Genomic DNA, 15900 nt, shown 5'->3' with positions numbered 1-15900 from the left:
GCAGCTTTTAAGTAACGCTCTTCACGCTAAATGGTGCTGGGTGAACTTATCTGCTATAAAAAAGGGTCACACCACAATATTCCTATAATTGGTCGCAGTGGAAAAAGAAAAAAAAAACCACAGACAACAGACGTAGCAGCTAGAACAAAATAATTTAAATATCGTGTGTAAAAACATGGCGGATGATAAACTAACGCCATCTCGTAGTCTATTGCCACTTGCAAGAATAAGCCTGAATGTAGACTGCAGTGCACCGAAGCCTATGCAGGAGTCGCATTCTGATTCTCACCAACATGATTTTTATGATGCTAAGTTTTTTTTTATAAATTGACTTTTTGCTCTGAATTTTGTCTGAAGCGATTATCAAAATAATTACCTTCGACATTTCAAAACTATTTTTTTTTGTGGGATTTAAGACTACTGCGACCATTTAGTTGATCTATTGTAGTGTACCCCTAATTACTGTCGCATATTTTCAGGGTGACAAGTCACCATTTAGGGTGACCGCCACTGACTGAGGATGCGATATACCCCAGTTTGGCATTGCTTCGAGAATGAAGTCAACAACCGAAAACTATTTTTAGTCTACACACCAATTTTCTCGACGAAAAAGAGGCATGAACATTTTGATGAGAATGACAATGCGCCCAACCACGTGCTTTTCAATGTTGTTGTTTAAACTTGAGAGCAGCGCGGGAGAGATGTCAAATCTCCTATGCGACGGCAGCGCCACAAACGGCTTGCCATTCTTAATAAAACCGTTGCAAGCTTTTACACAAGGTGGTGATCGAGCCAAAACGTCTGTTGTCTGTGACTTAACCGTGAAGCATTGGTAGCTTGAGGAGGAATTAGACTGGTATAGTTGAATCCAAGAATCGGACAAAGAATTGAATGCAAGCTGAACATCAGAATTCAAACAAGATTGCATGCAAGATTGCAAGCGCAGTTGAAATTGAATCTAAAAATAGCCTGGGCGACTGATAGAATTCATCCAATAAGAGATGAGAAGAATTGAAATTTCCCATTAGAAATGAGAACACACGAAGAATTCGAACAACAATGCAAACGGTCGTTACCACTCGCCTAGGGTGGCTCCTCAGACCATTCACCTTTCCAAAAACCGTCCAACTCCAAGCGAAACTTACTTGAGGATACCGTGGAGATTTTCCCTTAATACTCTGAAAAAAGTGGAGCATCAACATTTCCCGTCTTCCAAATCCCTTTCCTTGTCCCTGGTGCGCGGTGGAGATGGGAGCGGCCGGCAATGGACGGCTGCCATGGTGGTGAGAATCTGGTTCAGGTGGAATTGGTTCTATTCCCAATTATCGATTCCTAGGCAACTCGGGCTTAGACAATCATCACATCACATGGCGAAAATCCAGTCTGCAATCCGCTAAAATCACCGTCTCCTAGCGAAGCGAAGCGATTGCCACTATTGGCATAGTACACCCAAAACTGGCAGCGCTAGTCCGAGAGAATGATGGTCTCGAGTCGAGAGAATAGTGATACCATTCACGGACGCAGAGAACACAGCTCGAGATGGGCGATAGAACTATTCTCTCGAGGTTCATTTGCAAAAAAGTTCATCCGTCAAACAAAAAACCAAAAGTGTCGAAAACGGGAATCGAACCAGAGACCTTTGACAAACCAATCCAATGACTTAGCTGCCTCGGCCACCACAGCTTGGTGACCATGGAGAAGTCAGAAGTCGATGTTCATTCAAACCATTGCAGGTTTCCGCAAAGAATGCATCACTTGGTTTAGAGGATAAATTAATTAAATTGACATTAGTTTACACTGATCAGGAGTTTAGAATTTAATTAATATTTTAGATAAAATGCTTTTCCGGTTCTCAACAAAGTGTAGTAATTTAAAAGGATATTTCCTTACTCTACATTAATAATAAATAAATGAAATGAAAAATGTATGACACTTGTTGGAGATTTATTGATTCAACTAACGAATGAACTCATTCGTCATGATGGTGTGAGTTGGTACCATTATTCTATCGATTTTGGCACTGAGCCCTCAATAAATTTTGAGAGAACGATTATCTCGATTCTGAATTTTTGGTGTAAACAAAAACTCGTGGGTCCCGGGAATTCCCGGGAAATGGTCAAATTCAACTCTCGATTCCCGGGAAATTGAAAATCTCGAGAATCGTCAGTGATGATTCGTCACCCTCTACCTACATCAATCATCTAGTTGCGAACTCACAAATCAATCGAAATGTATACGAAATATCATTGAACAAATTTATCAAAACATTATCAAAACAATCACTTTTCACTAGAGCCATCTAGCTGTAAAACATCAATTTTATAAAGCTTAAGAAACATTTGAAAAAGGGCGCATAACCATTTTGACAGCCAGAACTATTTTGCAAATTTCAAGCATACAGGTTACAGTGTTAAAAGTTAGCTGGAAATGACAGCTATTGTTTAAAATTTCGAGTTTTGTGAAAATTTACCTGTTAATTCGTAATTTGCAAAATAGTTCCAGCTGTCAAAATGCTTATACGCCCTTTTTCGTGTTGATCGAGATATACCACATGGCCTTTAACGGAAGGCGATAAATCATTTTTTTACCAATTGTAGATTGGTGGATTTTGACAGTGATACGTTTGTTTGTCTGTGACCACAGGCTGGAAATATCTTTTTTTTTTCTTAGATTTTTCCAAACATTTTGCTTTAATAATTTGAAATTTCACCATGAATTCAAAGATTTTTCAATTTTCGCCTTTTTATGCCTTTAAAGTTGATCTCGCTTTAATTTAGCCCTATTTGCATAATTAATATCAACTTCTGTTGCGTGCTTTTTGAGTTTTAAATCGAAGTTTTCCTGACTATGATGTCCCTACCACTCGAACGATTTCCGTTCAAATTTTCTTGAAAAAGACAGACTGGAAATTTCCCCCTAAAATCAAACCAATGGGGAAACCTCACTTCAAAGAAAAGAAAGAATCGAAAAGTGGAAGTCGCTCATCGATATTTAAGCATGAACATTTCCGGCCACCACTCCTGGACGACCATCGCGCTCCGCACCAACAGACCAGGGCCGAACTGGGAGAGTAAACATTTAATTTCTCTCTTCCGGTAATTGAAAATTATGGTACCAAAGGACGAAGTGAACCTCGGATTTCTACGTTTGTTGCAGGCTTTGTGTGAGTTTTTGGGTAACGAGGCTGGAAAAATTATATGCTTCGTACCGTGGAGGTATACATTCGAGGCACTTTGCGGAAAGGAAAGCAATCGTTAGGCTGCCGAACGACTGTTGAAATGCCGTAAATCATGGCGGCCGCGGGACGAGGACTGGGGGAGTCGTACAGTCGTAGAAGATTTCAAACTCAGGTTATATTAGTTGGAACTAAATTGCCCCTTGATATTTTTTATCGAGAAATTAGCAACCGTTTCTTGTTTCTTGGCTACCATGCCGTGCATCAACAAAGCGCTTCGACAGCTGTCAGTTTGACAGCAGTGCTGCCAGTTGTGCGTTTTAAATTTGTTTTTATAAATAAAATATAGGGGAAGTTCTCGTATGTTTGGCAGGTAACTCGCTCCTAACTTTTGAAAGAAACTTGCTTACTCACTCTTATTGAGCTATTTATCATTCGATTTCAGTTAAAAACGCTTTCAATGAGCTGTAATTGAATGTAAAAGTTCTGAAATAGCAACATTAGAGGCATGCTGGAATTAGATACTGTTCCCCTACCCATTCAAAAGCCATTCCGAAGTGCAAAATCTTTTCCCACGATTGCCAAAACAAAGGTGAGAGCGATTAGCTGTCAAATTGCCACGAAACGCCTGCTAAGAGTAGGCCGACTAGGACGACATCAAAGACAACACCGTGAAATTGTTGCCCACCTTCAGGCGGCCGTAATCGAGATCTGAATTGCTAATTTGGCGGTCTCTTTGGCAGTTTAATCGATCTCCGCGGTCGCCCATTTCTAATTTGCACATTATTATCATACACCAACACTCTCAATTATCGCCAAACGTCTAGGGCAATAATCAGGATTTGCGTTTTTGTTGCGCGCGAACTTCTTTCGACAATGGTGATTTTCCAGGCGTGACTTTCGAGCTGTTTTGCAGGAGAATCTAGGTGGTTTGGAGAATGCTAATCAAGTGTTGTGGATGGTGAATAAACAAATTAAGAGGCGGATTATTGCACCCAAAGTTAAAGACCAAGCGGATAGTCATTTGGAAAAGAAACGTGAGGAAAGTACTATTTGGTGAGAGTATAGACCTCTCGCGCTTACAACAACAACAAAGCTTGTTCATTCGTTCATTTAAACAGTTCATTCCATTGAGTGGCTTATACGGACTAATAACCGCCACTTATTCACCAAACTATGGTGGCCGAAATGGCAAAAGCTTGGTTCGATATGCCAAAGGTGTTGGGTTCGAGTCTTGATATTGACACATTTTTGCAGGGTGAACTTTTTTTGGAAAATTAACCCACGAGTAAACTACACTCAAACCCCGTTGGTTTGACACCAACTGTTGTCAAACGAACGGGGTCACTTTTTAGTTTGACACCCCTTTTACACGGAATTCACACATACTTCCAAACGTTTGTTTTGATAGTGTGCGTGAGCGCCGTGTAAAAATTGACAGTTCGTCACTTTTTAGTTTGACTTTGACCAACCAACGGGGTACAAACTAAAAAAGTGTCAAACGAAAAAGTGACCAACCACCGGGGGTTGAGTGTGCTCTCGATAATTTCGGGATTTATCCTCTCCGTCCGTTCACAGTACCTACCTCTTAATACTCTCGTATGCCGATACTCCGTTCTAGGGGTTTCATCAAGTATTGGAAAATTTATCAAATAAATTGAAATGTTTAGAACATTTCGTCATACATTTACATCATGCGAAGGCAGAAAGAGTTTCCACAAAACCCACCACCTTTAAACAAACATGTTCAATATTTTATCGCGCAAAACTCACATAACTTCCCAGTTGGCAGATTATGATCAAAAATAGGGTATTTGTCCCTATTTTGGGCCTACAAAGCCGAGCGCACTTTTTATTTGATGTATTCTCAAAGGCTGCTATAGGCAGCCTTGCTTGTATTACATGAATAAGTTGGTTTTTTAATGCTAATGCTCTTACTAAATCATATTTTTGACGAAAATACTTTACATTTCTGTATAAGCCCGAGAAACTGAAACATTGTTTGTCCCTATTTTGGGGATATTGCTTCTAGCATACGACCTTCTTTGTGCATATTTTCGGCCTACCTTCTGATTGGTTGAAATTTCGAAGCACGTGGGAAACTTTTTTGACGTATCACTCAAAATAATATTCACGTTGAAGTTACGTGAAAAGCTATGTGGTATTTTTCCACTAGGGTTTTCACGTAACTTCTACCAGGTGAACCTAGTAGAAACGAAATTTCTTTGGCCAGATCCCTTCACGTTGATTCTACGTGTTTCACACATAAAAGCTAAATGAATCAATCGATGATTTCTACATGTATGTTGTAGTAAACGTTATATGAACTTTATAGTAGTAGTTTCTGACTTTAGTTTCTATTTTTCGGATGGAAATAAGAAGAATTAAGTTTAATTAGCAGAAACTTGTTTATTTACACTTTTTAAACTTTTTTGAAACGATTTCACTGTCCCCACTTTGTAATGCCGTGCCTCTTGCTGGAAATAAACGGATGACTGCGCTGTTTTGGCGATATGCATGAAAATGGTCTCTTCGTCGGAGATCTGTGGTCATAGTTTGCCGATTCTGCTGTCCGGGGAGAAACCCTTTTTCGGCGTACTCGGCGTAGATGATCGGACCAGACACCAACTCCATGACCTGGAACGAGTTGTGTAATCCGTACTCGTACTTCTCCGGGGCACAATCGGCATAGGTCCACGACCTTGTCCATGACCCGTTGGCCAAGTCCGAAACATTTCCGGTGGCACCACAGTAACATCGGCCACAATTGCCGTTCCGACGGACGAAAGCGACGTAAGGATGATGACCGAGATTGCGCCTGGGATCGCCTTCGAGGGGTCCTTTAGGCCACCGCTTGTGATATCACCGGTCAGAATGTGCTTCTTCTAGACATCTGAAACAAGAAGCAAAAATCATTAATTATTTAAAAAAAAACTGTTTAAACTCAAACTTACCATCTGTTACATTTTCAATAAAATTTTGCGACCACAAGTCCGGCAGCAATTCTTCACCGAACGCCAGCAATTTTCATACTAAAACAATCACGTAGAAATTTCGCCGAATGGCGCACTCGAGTTACGTTGAAGTTACATTTCAAAACACATAAGAACTACATGAAAAACCCTAGTGGAAAAATATCGTAAGGCTTTTCACGTAACATCAACGTGAACAGATTTTTTTGCCAGTACACTTTCACATTATTTTTACGTGTGTCACGTAAAACGAGCCTAGCGAGGGGAAAATCGGGGTTACGTGATTTTTCAGATAGCATCAACGTGTGGATTATTTAGAGTGTAAGGTTCAGCCCCAGCTCGTACAGCACAGCCGCCCAAATTCGGTTGACAAACATGCTCAATCATTGTGATGTTTTCAGCCACAAATTAACATAAGAACGATTGATTCCACTTGCATTACGTGCATAATTAACTTGGACATGATTTATATCATTCTTTACGAGTTTTAAACATAATTAAACATTTGTTGCGTAGCCAAACAACAAGCCCGTAATATACGAGAAAGACTGTAACTTGTGAAAAGCGCACACACACTGTCACAATTTGTAGAAGTGTCAAATGGACTGAATATAGAGCCATTCTCTCCAAAATGGACGAAGTAACTTTAATCAGTTATTTTATTGATTTGGTGGCAGTTTAGTGATTGTTTTTGCAACGGGATTGTGCAACCCACCAAAAAAACATATTGCCGGTGATTGGTTATTCGGGGGACGGATCTCATTCGTGTGCTGAGCGATGAAAGCCGTGACGCTGAGTGTCAACAAGCGGTGAGCAAAAGTGGTGAAATTTTTTGACCTAATGGGCAACTAGCAATATGCCAAGAAAAAAGTGAAGAGTGCTAATTTTATTGCTTTATTTCTAATTTAAAAGGAAAAAGTAAATTATTATTGCCCACCAAAATGAAGATAATGACTGCATGTATCATTATCAAATGGCATTTGGTGAAATGCTCAATTTCGTTGAATTAAGTTTGGTAGACCCAAAATAGGTACTAGGCCCGAAATAGGGACAAATACTCTACCCAAAACAAAAATCAGCACAGCCTCCACCACCGACCAGATTGAATTGCCCCTGATGTAGCACATCGCACCGCACGTGGTACGCCCACCTTCGGATCCCACAGCTTTTGGGACCGAGTTTTGATAACCTTTTGCTCGACCCCCACACGCGTTTTTTTAGAATCCAGCCTGCCTCGTAATTCCCCGGACAGCCATTTCAACGCGCAGCGATTGGAATAAAACAAGTACACGTTGAATGTGATTGGATCAAACATGTGGAAATTGGAGTTTAAAAATTAATCGAAAAAAAAACTGTCAACCGAATGGAACGTCATTACTGGGAGCTTTTTATAGAACGAGACGCAAAATTTTCATTAAATATTCACACTTGGATGAGTAGTGCCCCTTGAACGTCAGCGTAACTTGTTGAACTGTCAAAAGTTTCTCTAATTGAATTATATTCAAACGATAACCTTCAAATCGACGTCGTCGTGCTATCTTGTCGCACCCGCCATTTTGACGTTCCGAGAAAAACGCGTTTTAATGTTTGACCTTGAATATTCAAAAACGAGAGCACGCAATGTAAACAATAACAAACACGTTTTGTTTGGCTGATCATTATGTGCTTTGTTCCAAAGTTTGGTTGAAGTTGGTTGCTGGAGTCCTGAGTTATAATTACAAATGTTTACGGTAGTCTAGCTTGTACGTGCGACAAACGCATCCTGACTTTCCTGGCCTGAAATCCCTTTGGCCTTTTGTCGCACTTACATCAATTTTCATGGAGTGACAAGATAGCACGACAAGATTGAAACTACTTTCATATGTAAAGTGACAAAAATGCACGGAGTTTTTTCGGTTTTTGTTGAATATCTCAGGATTGAAATCGAATTTTGGGGATCTGTGAAGGTCAAAAGGTGAGGCATTGTGAGCTGTACAAAATGGCGTTCTTAACTCAATTTGGCCCAAAATGCACGTACGACAAGTTAGCACGATGGCGACGAAATGTAAGTTATAAAAGTGCGTGGTTTTATAATCTTGATTAACGTATCGAGCTGTCAAATCGCAACATGGAGTTAAACTTTCTCTGCAGTTGCTGTGAAGCTTACCAAGGAATTTCAAATAGGTTAACTCCATGTTGCACGCACACATTCTCGCTATTAATTTCTCGATAAATTTGACATCTTAACTGCAAAGATGAACCTAAGTGGGACAAACGTGTTAGCATAGCATAGCATAGCACAGCAAAGCATTATGGGTCTTCACAACAGTGGTCAATTCAAAATTCTTAGAAAATTTGATTGTTGAAACTATCTAAGAATGTAACTTTTCACACTGTTAGAGCACAGTTGGAAAGTAACATTCTTAGATACGCCCAATCAGTTTTTGGGGAGTGTATTATTAGTATCGATAAAATCAACAACAAAAAATTTACACTGTTTTTTTATTCTCTCAACTTGCCAGGAAAATGGAAGATCAGTGCCTGACCTCACTGCAAGCCCGGGCCGTGCGCCGCCCGGGCCGATGCCCTCGCACCAGGGCATGCAACAGCAGCAGCAGCACCACCAGCAGGGTGGCCACATGCAACAGGGTGGCCAACGTGGCGGCGGCGGTAGTGGGATGGGAGGCGGGGCCAACAAGGATCCAGTATTACTACAGGGTGACTTCCGGAAGGTGTCCGGCATCAGCTCGGAGATCTTCCGCCAGATCGAGGCGGTGGAAAACGACCACGATCCGAGCACGGCGGCAGCACTGGAGGTGAGTGATGGGGAAAAGGCAGGGTTGCCAGTTGGACGATTTGTTAAAAGATGGGCAGTAGCATTTTTAAACTTTTGTTTGCTAAAGAGTAAATCATGCAAGAAGTACCTTCAAAAAAGAAATGGGCACTTCCACGAAGGAACTCTTACTTTTTGTGATGCAAACATCCGATTTTATGTTCATTTCTATCCTACCCTAGGCACAACGCTATTCGACTTCTATCTTCGCGGAAGGATCGATCTTTCCACAGAAGACGAAACTAAAATCTCCTGGCAACGACTCCAGAGATTGTGCAACATCGAGAAGAAAACACATTTCAACAAAGGTTCGCTTTGAGCCGGATGGAATTAATTAAATTTTCACCGTGATTCAAGCAAAACGCCTTCATGGTAGACTGCCAAGCTGTTTGCCTACCTCCCAGGCGACGCTATGATTGCATCTAAAAGGCTCTTTTCATCGCGCCGAGAAAAAGACTAATGAAACTCGAACAACGTCTACCGGAGACTCAAACCAGCAGCACCAGTTGAACCATGATGCATCGCTAGCGTGACCTACTTGTTGAACTCACAAATCTAGCAAATTGTCCGCGGTCGACCGACCTCGACCGTCCAATGCAACATTGAACTCCATGGCCTCCCCCGTTCACAAGCAATCAAATCTGCATGCAAAATCTAACCAAACTGACGGTTGCATAAATTTGGGAGCTACGCTACGCTCGAGGCAAATCAACCCCTTTTTTAAGGGGAGGTATGCCGTGTAGTCAGAGTTTTCCAGACGATTTACTTCTCTGTTTGGCGCTTCAAAATGTTCTGTTACGTATGGACGAATTTCGCTTCGGTGCAGTCAACCCCTGGCGTCAGATGGTCACATTGCAACTGTGGGGATTTTCCCAGAATTTGCGATGAAAAATATGTATTTATTCATATTTCATTTGGCGTGTAACCATTCTGCATTTTTTGGTTTCATTTGTACACGTTATTTTTTTTGCAACCTGCAGGCCGCTGAACTGACCTTTTCGACTCTGTTTGTTTGATTCACGGTGCCAAGTTGTTTTCCGTGGTTTTCACTGAGAGGTAAAGGCTTGAAAACAGCTGTTGACAGAGAAAATGTCGAGAGGGCTTTCGTGGTGTGAATTGACATTTCGATGCCTCTTATGCTAGATAAGAAAACCAGCAAGCTTAGTACAAGATGCATCGATTTGGCAATATTCCTTCAATACTGGAAAATTATTTATAATTCGAAATTGAGACTGATTGAAATGTTTGTAATTGAAACGAATAATCAGTGAATTTTCAGTAATTAATATTGACAAAAGTTTGTATGGAGAGTTAAGGTGGTTCGTCGCTGTTGCATACAACCCAAAAATGGCATGAAATATATGGGAGTAGACAAACTTTGGAGAAAAACCATTCGGCCTAGACTAAATATTTTTGAAACATTCAAGTGTTTCTGGAGATCTCAACCTTAAGCTTCCCCCCGAGTTGAACCTGCGCAAATGCATAACTGAATTTACTTTCAAAACAACCATGCGTCACCATGAGAAAAAATCTTGTAGATGAAAACCATGGAGACGCATAATACTTCACGACTTTTAAGTTTCTTGTGAGGAAAGAATTTTATTTTGCAACCACACCAAAAACAAAAAAACCTTAACCCAGACCACTTGGAACTTTCAACCACTACAACTTTGCTCAAAAGTCATAAACTTTCCTCAGCCGCAAAAACTCCAGCTTCGAGTCCAGTTGCAAAGTTTCCTTCCCCAGCCAGAATAAGGTCCAGCCCGTTTTCCATCAGACCAGCTACAACAGCGCCCTAATTGAGTTTCGCTGTCCTTTTTTTTCGACCCACAACGAGGGACTACTTTAATAATATTTCTTCCCTTGGTGTTTTCCTTCCAGGCAGTGGAACGTCGCGGTGAAATGATAGTTCGCATCCTGGAGCCTCGCTGCATGGGCAGCCGGCAGGCCGTCGAGGCAGGCCAAAAGTTTCTCAACAAGGCCGACGCACGCCACACGGTACAGGTAAGCCAGGGCGCCATCTTTGATTGCTGCTGTCAGTAGCATGGCCTACTCAAAATTTAATCGTCTTCAATTTTTCTTCTTCTTCTTCCTCGACCATCAGCTGGTGGAGATCGTGAAGCGGCCCGGCCAAACCCTGGGGCTGTACATCCGCGAGGGCAACGGGGCGGACCGGTCCGACGGGGTGTTCATCTCCCGGATAGCGCTCGAGTCGGCCGTCTACAACAGTGGCTGCTTGAGGGTAAGTGCCCAGGGTCCGCCACTCTCTTGACAGAGTTGTCATTTTCTCATTAAAATTTTAATTGACCGCTCAGCACCACTGCCCTCGGAGGCGTGAAATTGATTTATTTTTTTCTGCCCTCCGAAGTTCTGCCGAGAATAAACTCCATTGGGGTGCCCCTTGGTGGATCGGTGATGTGCAATTTGACGAGATGCTCTGAATCGAAGGGACACAACCTTTGTGTTGCAGCTTTTCCGACTTGTTGCGCTGGAATGGTTTACTCAATTGGAAAATTGTGTTTACAAGTATTTTTTAAGAATAGTAATTCTAAATCAAAGCTTTGGTTAAAAGTACACTTTTCCATGTGAATAAAACTTAAAGTTTCGTAATTTTGTAAACATAAAACTCAGTTGATAAGAAATTACATTATTTTGATTGGAAAAGATTTTCACGGATCACTTATTTTCATAGAATATAGAAAGATACCATGTCTTTTGATGCTGTAAAATGTGCTGCACAAACGAATTTTTAGATATTTCCATCTCAGCAACAAGTAGAAATTATTCTTTGAAAAATACCGAAAAGTTCAGAACGTTCAGCTGGAATTCGAGGGAACGAGCAACAGGCACAGACATTGTTAACTTACATTTGATTGAATGAAAATTTGTGTGCACCTAAAGGAGATATTAGACTAAGACAAACAAACAAACAACCTCGCATTTTCGTGTTTGATAGTTTTGTCAGTTTGTCTGTCTGTCACAGTCAGATACCTCCTTAAGGCGTTTGTTTAAATTTATGACTGAAGTTACCGTTAATTTTGGCATTCAAGTTTCCCGTCGGTAGTCTGTTTCAAAATTTCACTCAAAAAATGAACATTTTCCGCTACGTACTGTGAAGAGTCGGGCTTATATTTTATGACCAAAAAGTTTTGCCCTTTAACGGGTGTTGAAACTTGGCTTTTGCCAAGCTAAAGGCCAGTATGGCCGCTAACTGTTATGACGTCTACGATGATGCCCGGTCAAAATTAGCGATGGAACAAAGTTTTCAGCTGCCGGGAGGCGGCAGAACAATGGGCAACGAAGAGCGAGCAACGCTCAAGACACATTTTATTGCTCTTTGATAATTGTTATTACCTTCTTTTTTGCTGCTTCTTCAACAATGGTGAAACTTGCGCGCACTCTCGCCCGGAGCTTTAAACAAGTTTTTTTTTTCGCCAACTGTGATCGAGGACGAGGGGTCCTACGATGAGAAGAGTTGGTTATTGCACTTTAAAAGTGTGACGAAGACTCTCACTTGTGGGCGTGACGGCATCTTAGTTCTTGAAGTTTTCTCTCACAGACGAAAAGACGTTATGATGCTTTTGACATTTGTTCAGTTTCAGTGTTGCCATCTCTGGCACACAAATCATCTGTTTATAGATGTGCTTATATAATCAAACTAACAAAGAGTTAGCAAAATATAATTTACATCTGTTACCATCTCAGACAAACAGATGCGAGACTCGCTTAATCTCATCGCATACATTAACGGTACATGGAAAAAAAATCAATTCTCAAAATCGTGAATCAAATTCACGAATGCGATAACCACGAAGGAATATATTCACGTTTATAGTGCAAATGCAACATACTTATGAATAAATTCCTTCGTGGTTCTCACATTCGTGAATTTAATTCACGATTACGATAATTGATTTTTTTTGTGTAATGTCAAGTTCATATTTGTACAGCAATAAGTTCGAGTCAAAAGATTGCGTTAGTTGTCTGTCTTTGTGTCTGTGGCTACTGCTTTGAAGATTTCTCCACCAGATTCCTTGAAACGAACAGACTCTACGGAAGCTGGTATGGCCCTGCCTGTGGCCACGGCAGACAAAAGCACACCAAAAGTGGGACAGATTGGCCGGGGTCGTCCTTGAAGGGGGGAGGGAAATAATTCAATTAAAAGTTTCCCCACAGAAAAAAAAGAACAAGAATGACGTCGAGAGCGAAAATGTGTGAAGCTTTCGATGGGAACAGGAAGCGCTCTTTTGTGCTTCTGACGGAAATGCCTACTGTTGCCGAGGCAAAAGAATGCTATTGAGAAAGTCGTTGTGACAACTCTGCTTTAACGAACCGTTAATTGCGGCAAACATCTGTAGAAAACCTAATTTACGTTGTGCGTCAAATAGGTTGAAAAAACGTTGTGTTATGAAAAAGCGCTCTACACTTAAACCCCAGTCGTTTGACACTTTTTAGTTTGTGTCCCGTTGATTTGTCAAAGTCCAACTTTCACTTTTTACACGACTCTCACCATGTGCCTACTCTGTTTGTGAAAACTCGTACAGTGCCGCCAGTTCCACAAAAGATTGTTGACACCCCATCAATCATTCGGAAATCGCTCCGCCGGAAGTGATCCCAATTAGCCGTGGACAAATTGGACACCACGAAAAGAAACGTGCGGAATTCGAAAGACAATTCATTTCCTGCAGCCCAACCGGCGTGACTTGTAGGAATACAAAAAAAAAATGGCGTCATCTACGAGCTTGATTTGTCACAAAAATGAACTCATTGCCGTCGCCACGGTGACGGCCTTGCTGATGCTGTCACTTCTTGCTCGTGTCACGCTGCGGCTTTCCTCTAGGTTGAACAAAAAGAAAAAAGGTTCACAAGTGTTGTTATTGGGCATCCGGAGAACAAAATTGTATTACGAAACTCAACAATTACAGAAAAGAGGCTTGATAAAGCGCGTGAATTGTTGTCCAGGAAGATTAATCACCGGGACACGGGCTGCTACGGTCTCAGAAAAGGACTGCCCTTCGGTTTGCCCCTAGATCTGACGTTATCTGTGTCAATTACATGGATGGTTGCCAACACTGTTGCAAGCGAACCATACGTTTGTTTGTGCCTCGGTCAATTTGGACTATATTTCATTGTTGTTTTTGGGTCAACCCCAGAAATGGGAAATACAGTCAAACTGTTGGTTAAACTGCATTAGACTTTGTCGAACAGATCACGTTCTATGGTTGCAAACGTTGATTTTGACAGCTGGTCTTTGATTGTTTTCTTACCTTGCGCAGTAATCTGTGTTTACAATGCGCAAGGTAAAATTGACAATGTACACATTATTTTAAAGTATTTTCCAGAATAATTTGTTGATATTGAGCCAGTGGCGACGTATTCAATATATTTAACATTTTTTTCAGATGCATTTTGAATTTTGAAAATAAATTGAATTTTGCCTAAGATTTTTGACGGTTTTGAACCTTCAAACTTTGTGTTCCGATTTGTCCCACTTCCCGTTGACCTAGAGTGCTCATATTTTGGCCAGATGCTAGTTTTATATGTACAAACAACCCCTGAAAATTTCAGGCAGATTGGTGAGGTCGATGCAAGATGGGTATGCTTTGCTCGTGGACTCGCTCTTAAAGTTTATAGCTTCAACAGGCTCACACATTTGGGTTAAACTTCACTCTGAAAACTCTCAACCACGTCAACATATTGCTGGCAGTTCAAGTTAACACAGAACGAATACCATAAATTCCAACTCTGCTTTTCCCTCCTTTCCAGCATGCGTGTTTTGCTCTCTGTCCCTTGTTGGACAGACATCGTATTCGCAGCCCACAATCCGAGAGATGAGAAACTACCAAAACCTCATCCCCCTGCTACGATTGCTAGAGTGCCTAAACGGAAAAGGCTCAACTGTATTATTTATATGTACAGGAAGTCTCCACCCTTACCCAAACTTGCACGACGAAAACCAGATAACCAACCTTGAAGCATCCGCTTTTGGTGGTAATTGTTATTCCGCTCACTTCCGGTGCGGAATCAAATGTTCTTGCAATAGCACAGCAGGCTGCTTTCTTTTCTTCTCTCGGACTCCCGGCATATTGGTTGTCTCATTGTGGTAGGCCTTGACACAATACAGCAGCAACGGAGTGCCTGATTGCTGTTTGATGAGGAAAATCTGTAAGGACGGATCCTCGTAGAGCCGGACAGCAGATTCCTGGGAAAATTTAATTAGAGAAGATAATGATGTCGGCATTGGAGTACCTCCAAGATGAGACGAATTGACGCGCTTGTTGAATAAGGATTTCATATTCTCTGAAATATGCCCCTGATTACTGCTCGTAATGCATTGTTGAATGAGTGAATTTTCAGTGAATGCATTTCAAAGTTTCTTGGCTTCTCTGAACAATCACGTTTTTAGAGCGAGGTAAATGTTCCCTTCTTACAAAATAAAACCCAACGAAACGATTCCAACTCCAACCCAAATCCAATATCGTGGACGGCTAGGAAGGCGAAAAATTTCGCCAAAGTTTATCTCTAAACTGACACTTTTTTCTCCCTCACCCACAACATTTCGATTCCTTTCTTGCACAACCAAACCAAACGTGGTTGCGATATCATCCGGTTTCGCTCAGGAACAAGAAAGAAAACTGAAAACGCTTCTTCGCCAGCATCCATTCTCCTGCAACATTGTTATCAATTTCAAATGTATTCCTGTCACACGCAAACACCATATTCTTATCCCTTCCTGCGCATTCTCTTCCTGCCAAAAAAAAAAAAACTCGCACCATCACCTAGTAAACCTTGGTTGGTTCCCTGTGCTTCCTTGGATGGCATTGACTCGGGTGTTTGCAGCATCCTTCGATGGTCTTTTCTGTAGTTTTCGTTGTGTCTTTTAAAGTTTGTTCATGGTTCTCTTGAATTACTGCTTTGCTATATTGTCTTTTTGGATATTT

At 41.3% G+C, this 15900-nt stretch overlaps 2 protein-coding genes across 6 annotated transcripts in view; one reads left to right on the top strand and one right to left on the bottom strand.

The window, feature by feature from the left end:
* LOC120416206 (polypyrimidine tract-binding protein 2) overlaps positions 1-15900 on the bottom strand; it is a 325004-nt gene that overhangs the window by 69983 nt on the left and 239121 nt on the right. The gene's annotated exons all lie outside the window — the stretch shown is intronic.
* LOC120416050 (rho GTPase-activating protein 100F) overlaps positions 1-15900 on the top strand; it is a 96690-nt gene that overhangs the window by 66826 nt on the left and 13964 nt on the right. For all 5 annotated transcript variants that reach the window (XM_039577723.2, XM_039577714.2, XM_039577728.2 and 2 more), the window contains 3 exons: positions 8649-8942; positions 10841-10963; positions 11064-11201. In XM_039577723.2, coding sequence (XP_039433657.1) covers positions 8649-8942; positions 10841-10963; positions 11064-11201 — 555 coding nt within the window. The remainder of the gene's footprint in view (positions 1-8648; positions 8943-10840; positions 10964-11063; positions 11202-15900) is intronic.

The sequence above is a fragment of the Culex pipiens genome, chromosome 1, assembly GCF_016801865.2.
Source record: "Culex pipiens pallens isolate TS chromosome 1, TS_CPP_V2, whole genome shotgun sequence".
Classification (NCBI taxonomy): Eukaryota; Metazoa; Arthropoda; class Insecta; order Diptera; family Culicidae; genus Culex; species Culex pipiens.
The sequence above is the reverse complement of the archived record's forward strand: the minus strand, read 5'-3'. Positions and strand labels throughout refer to the sequence as shown.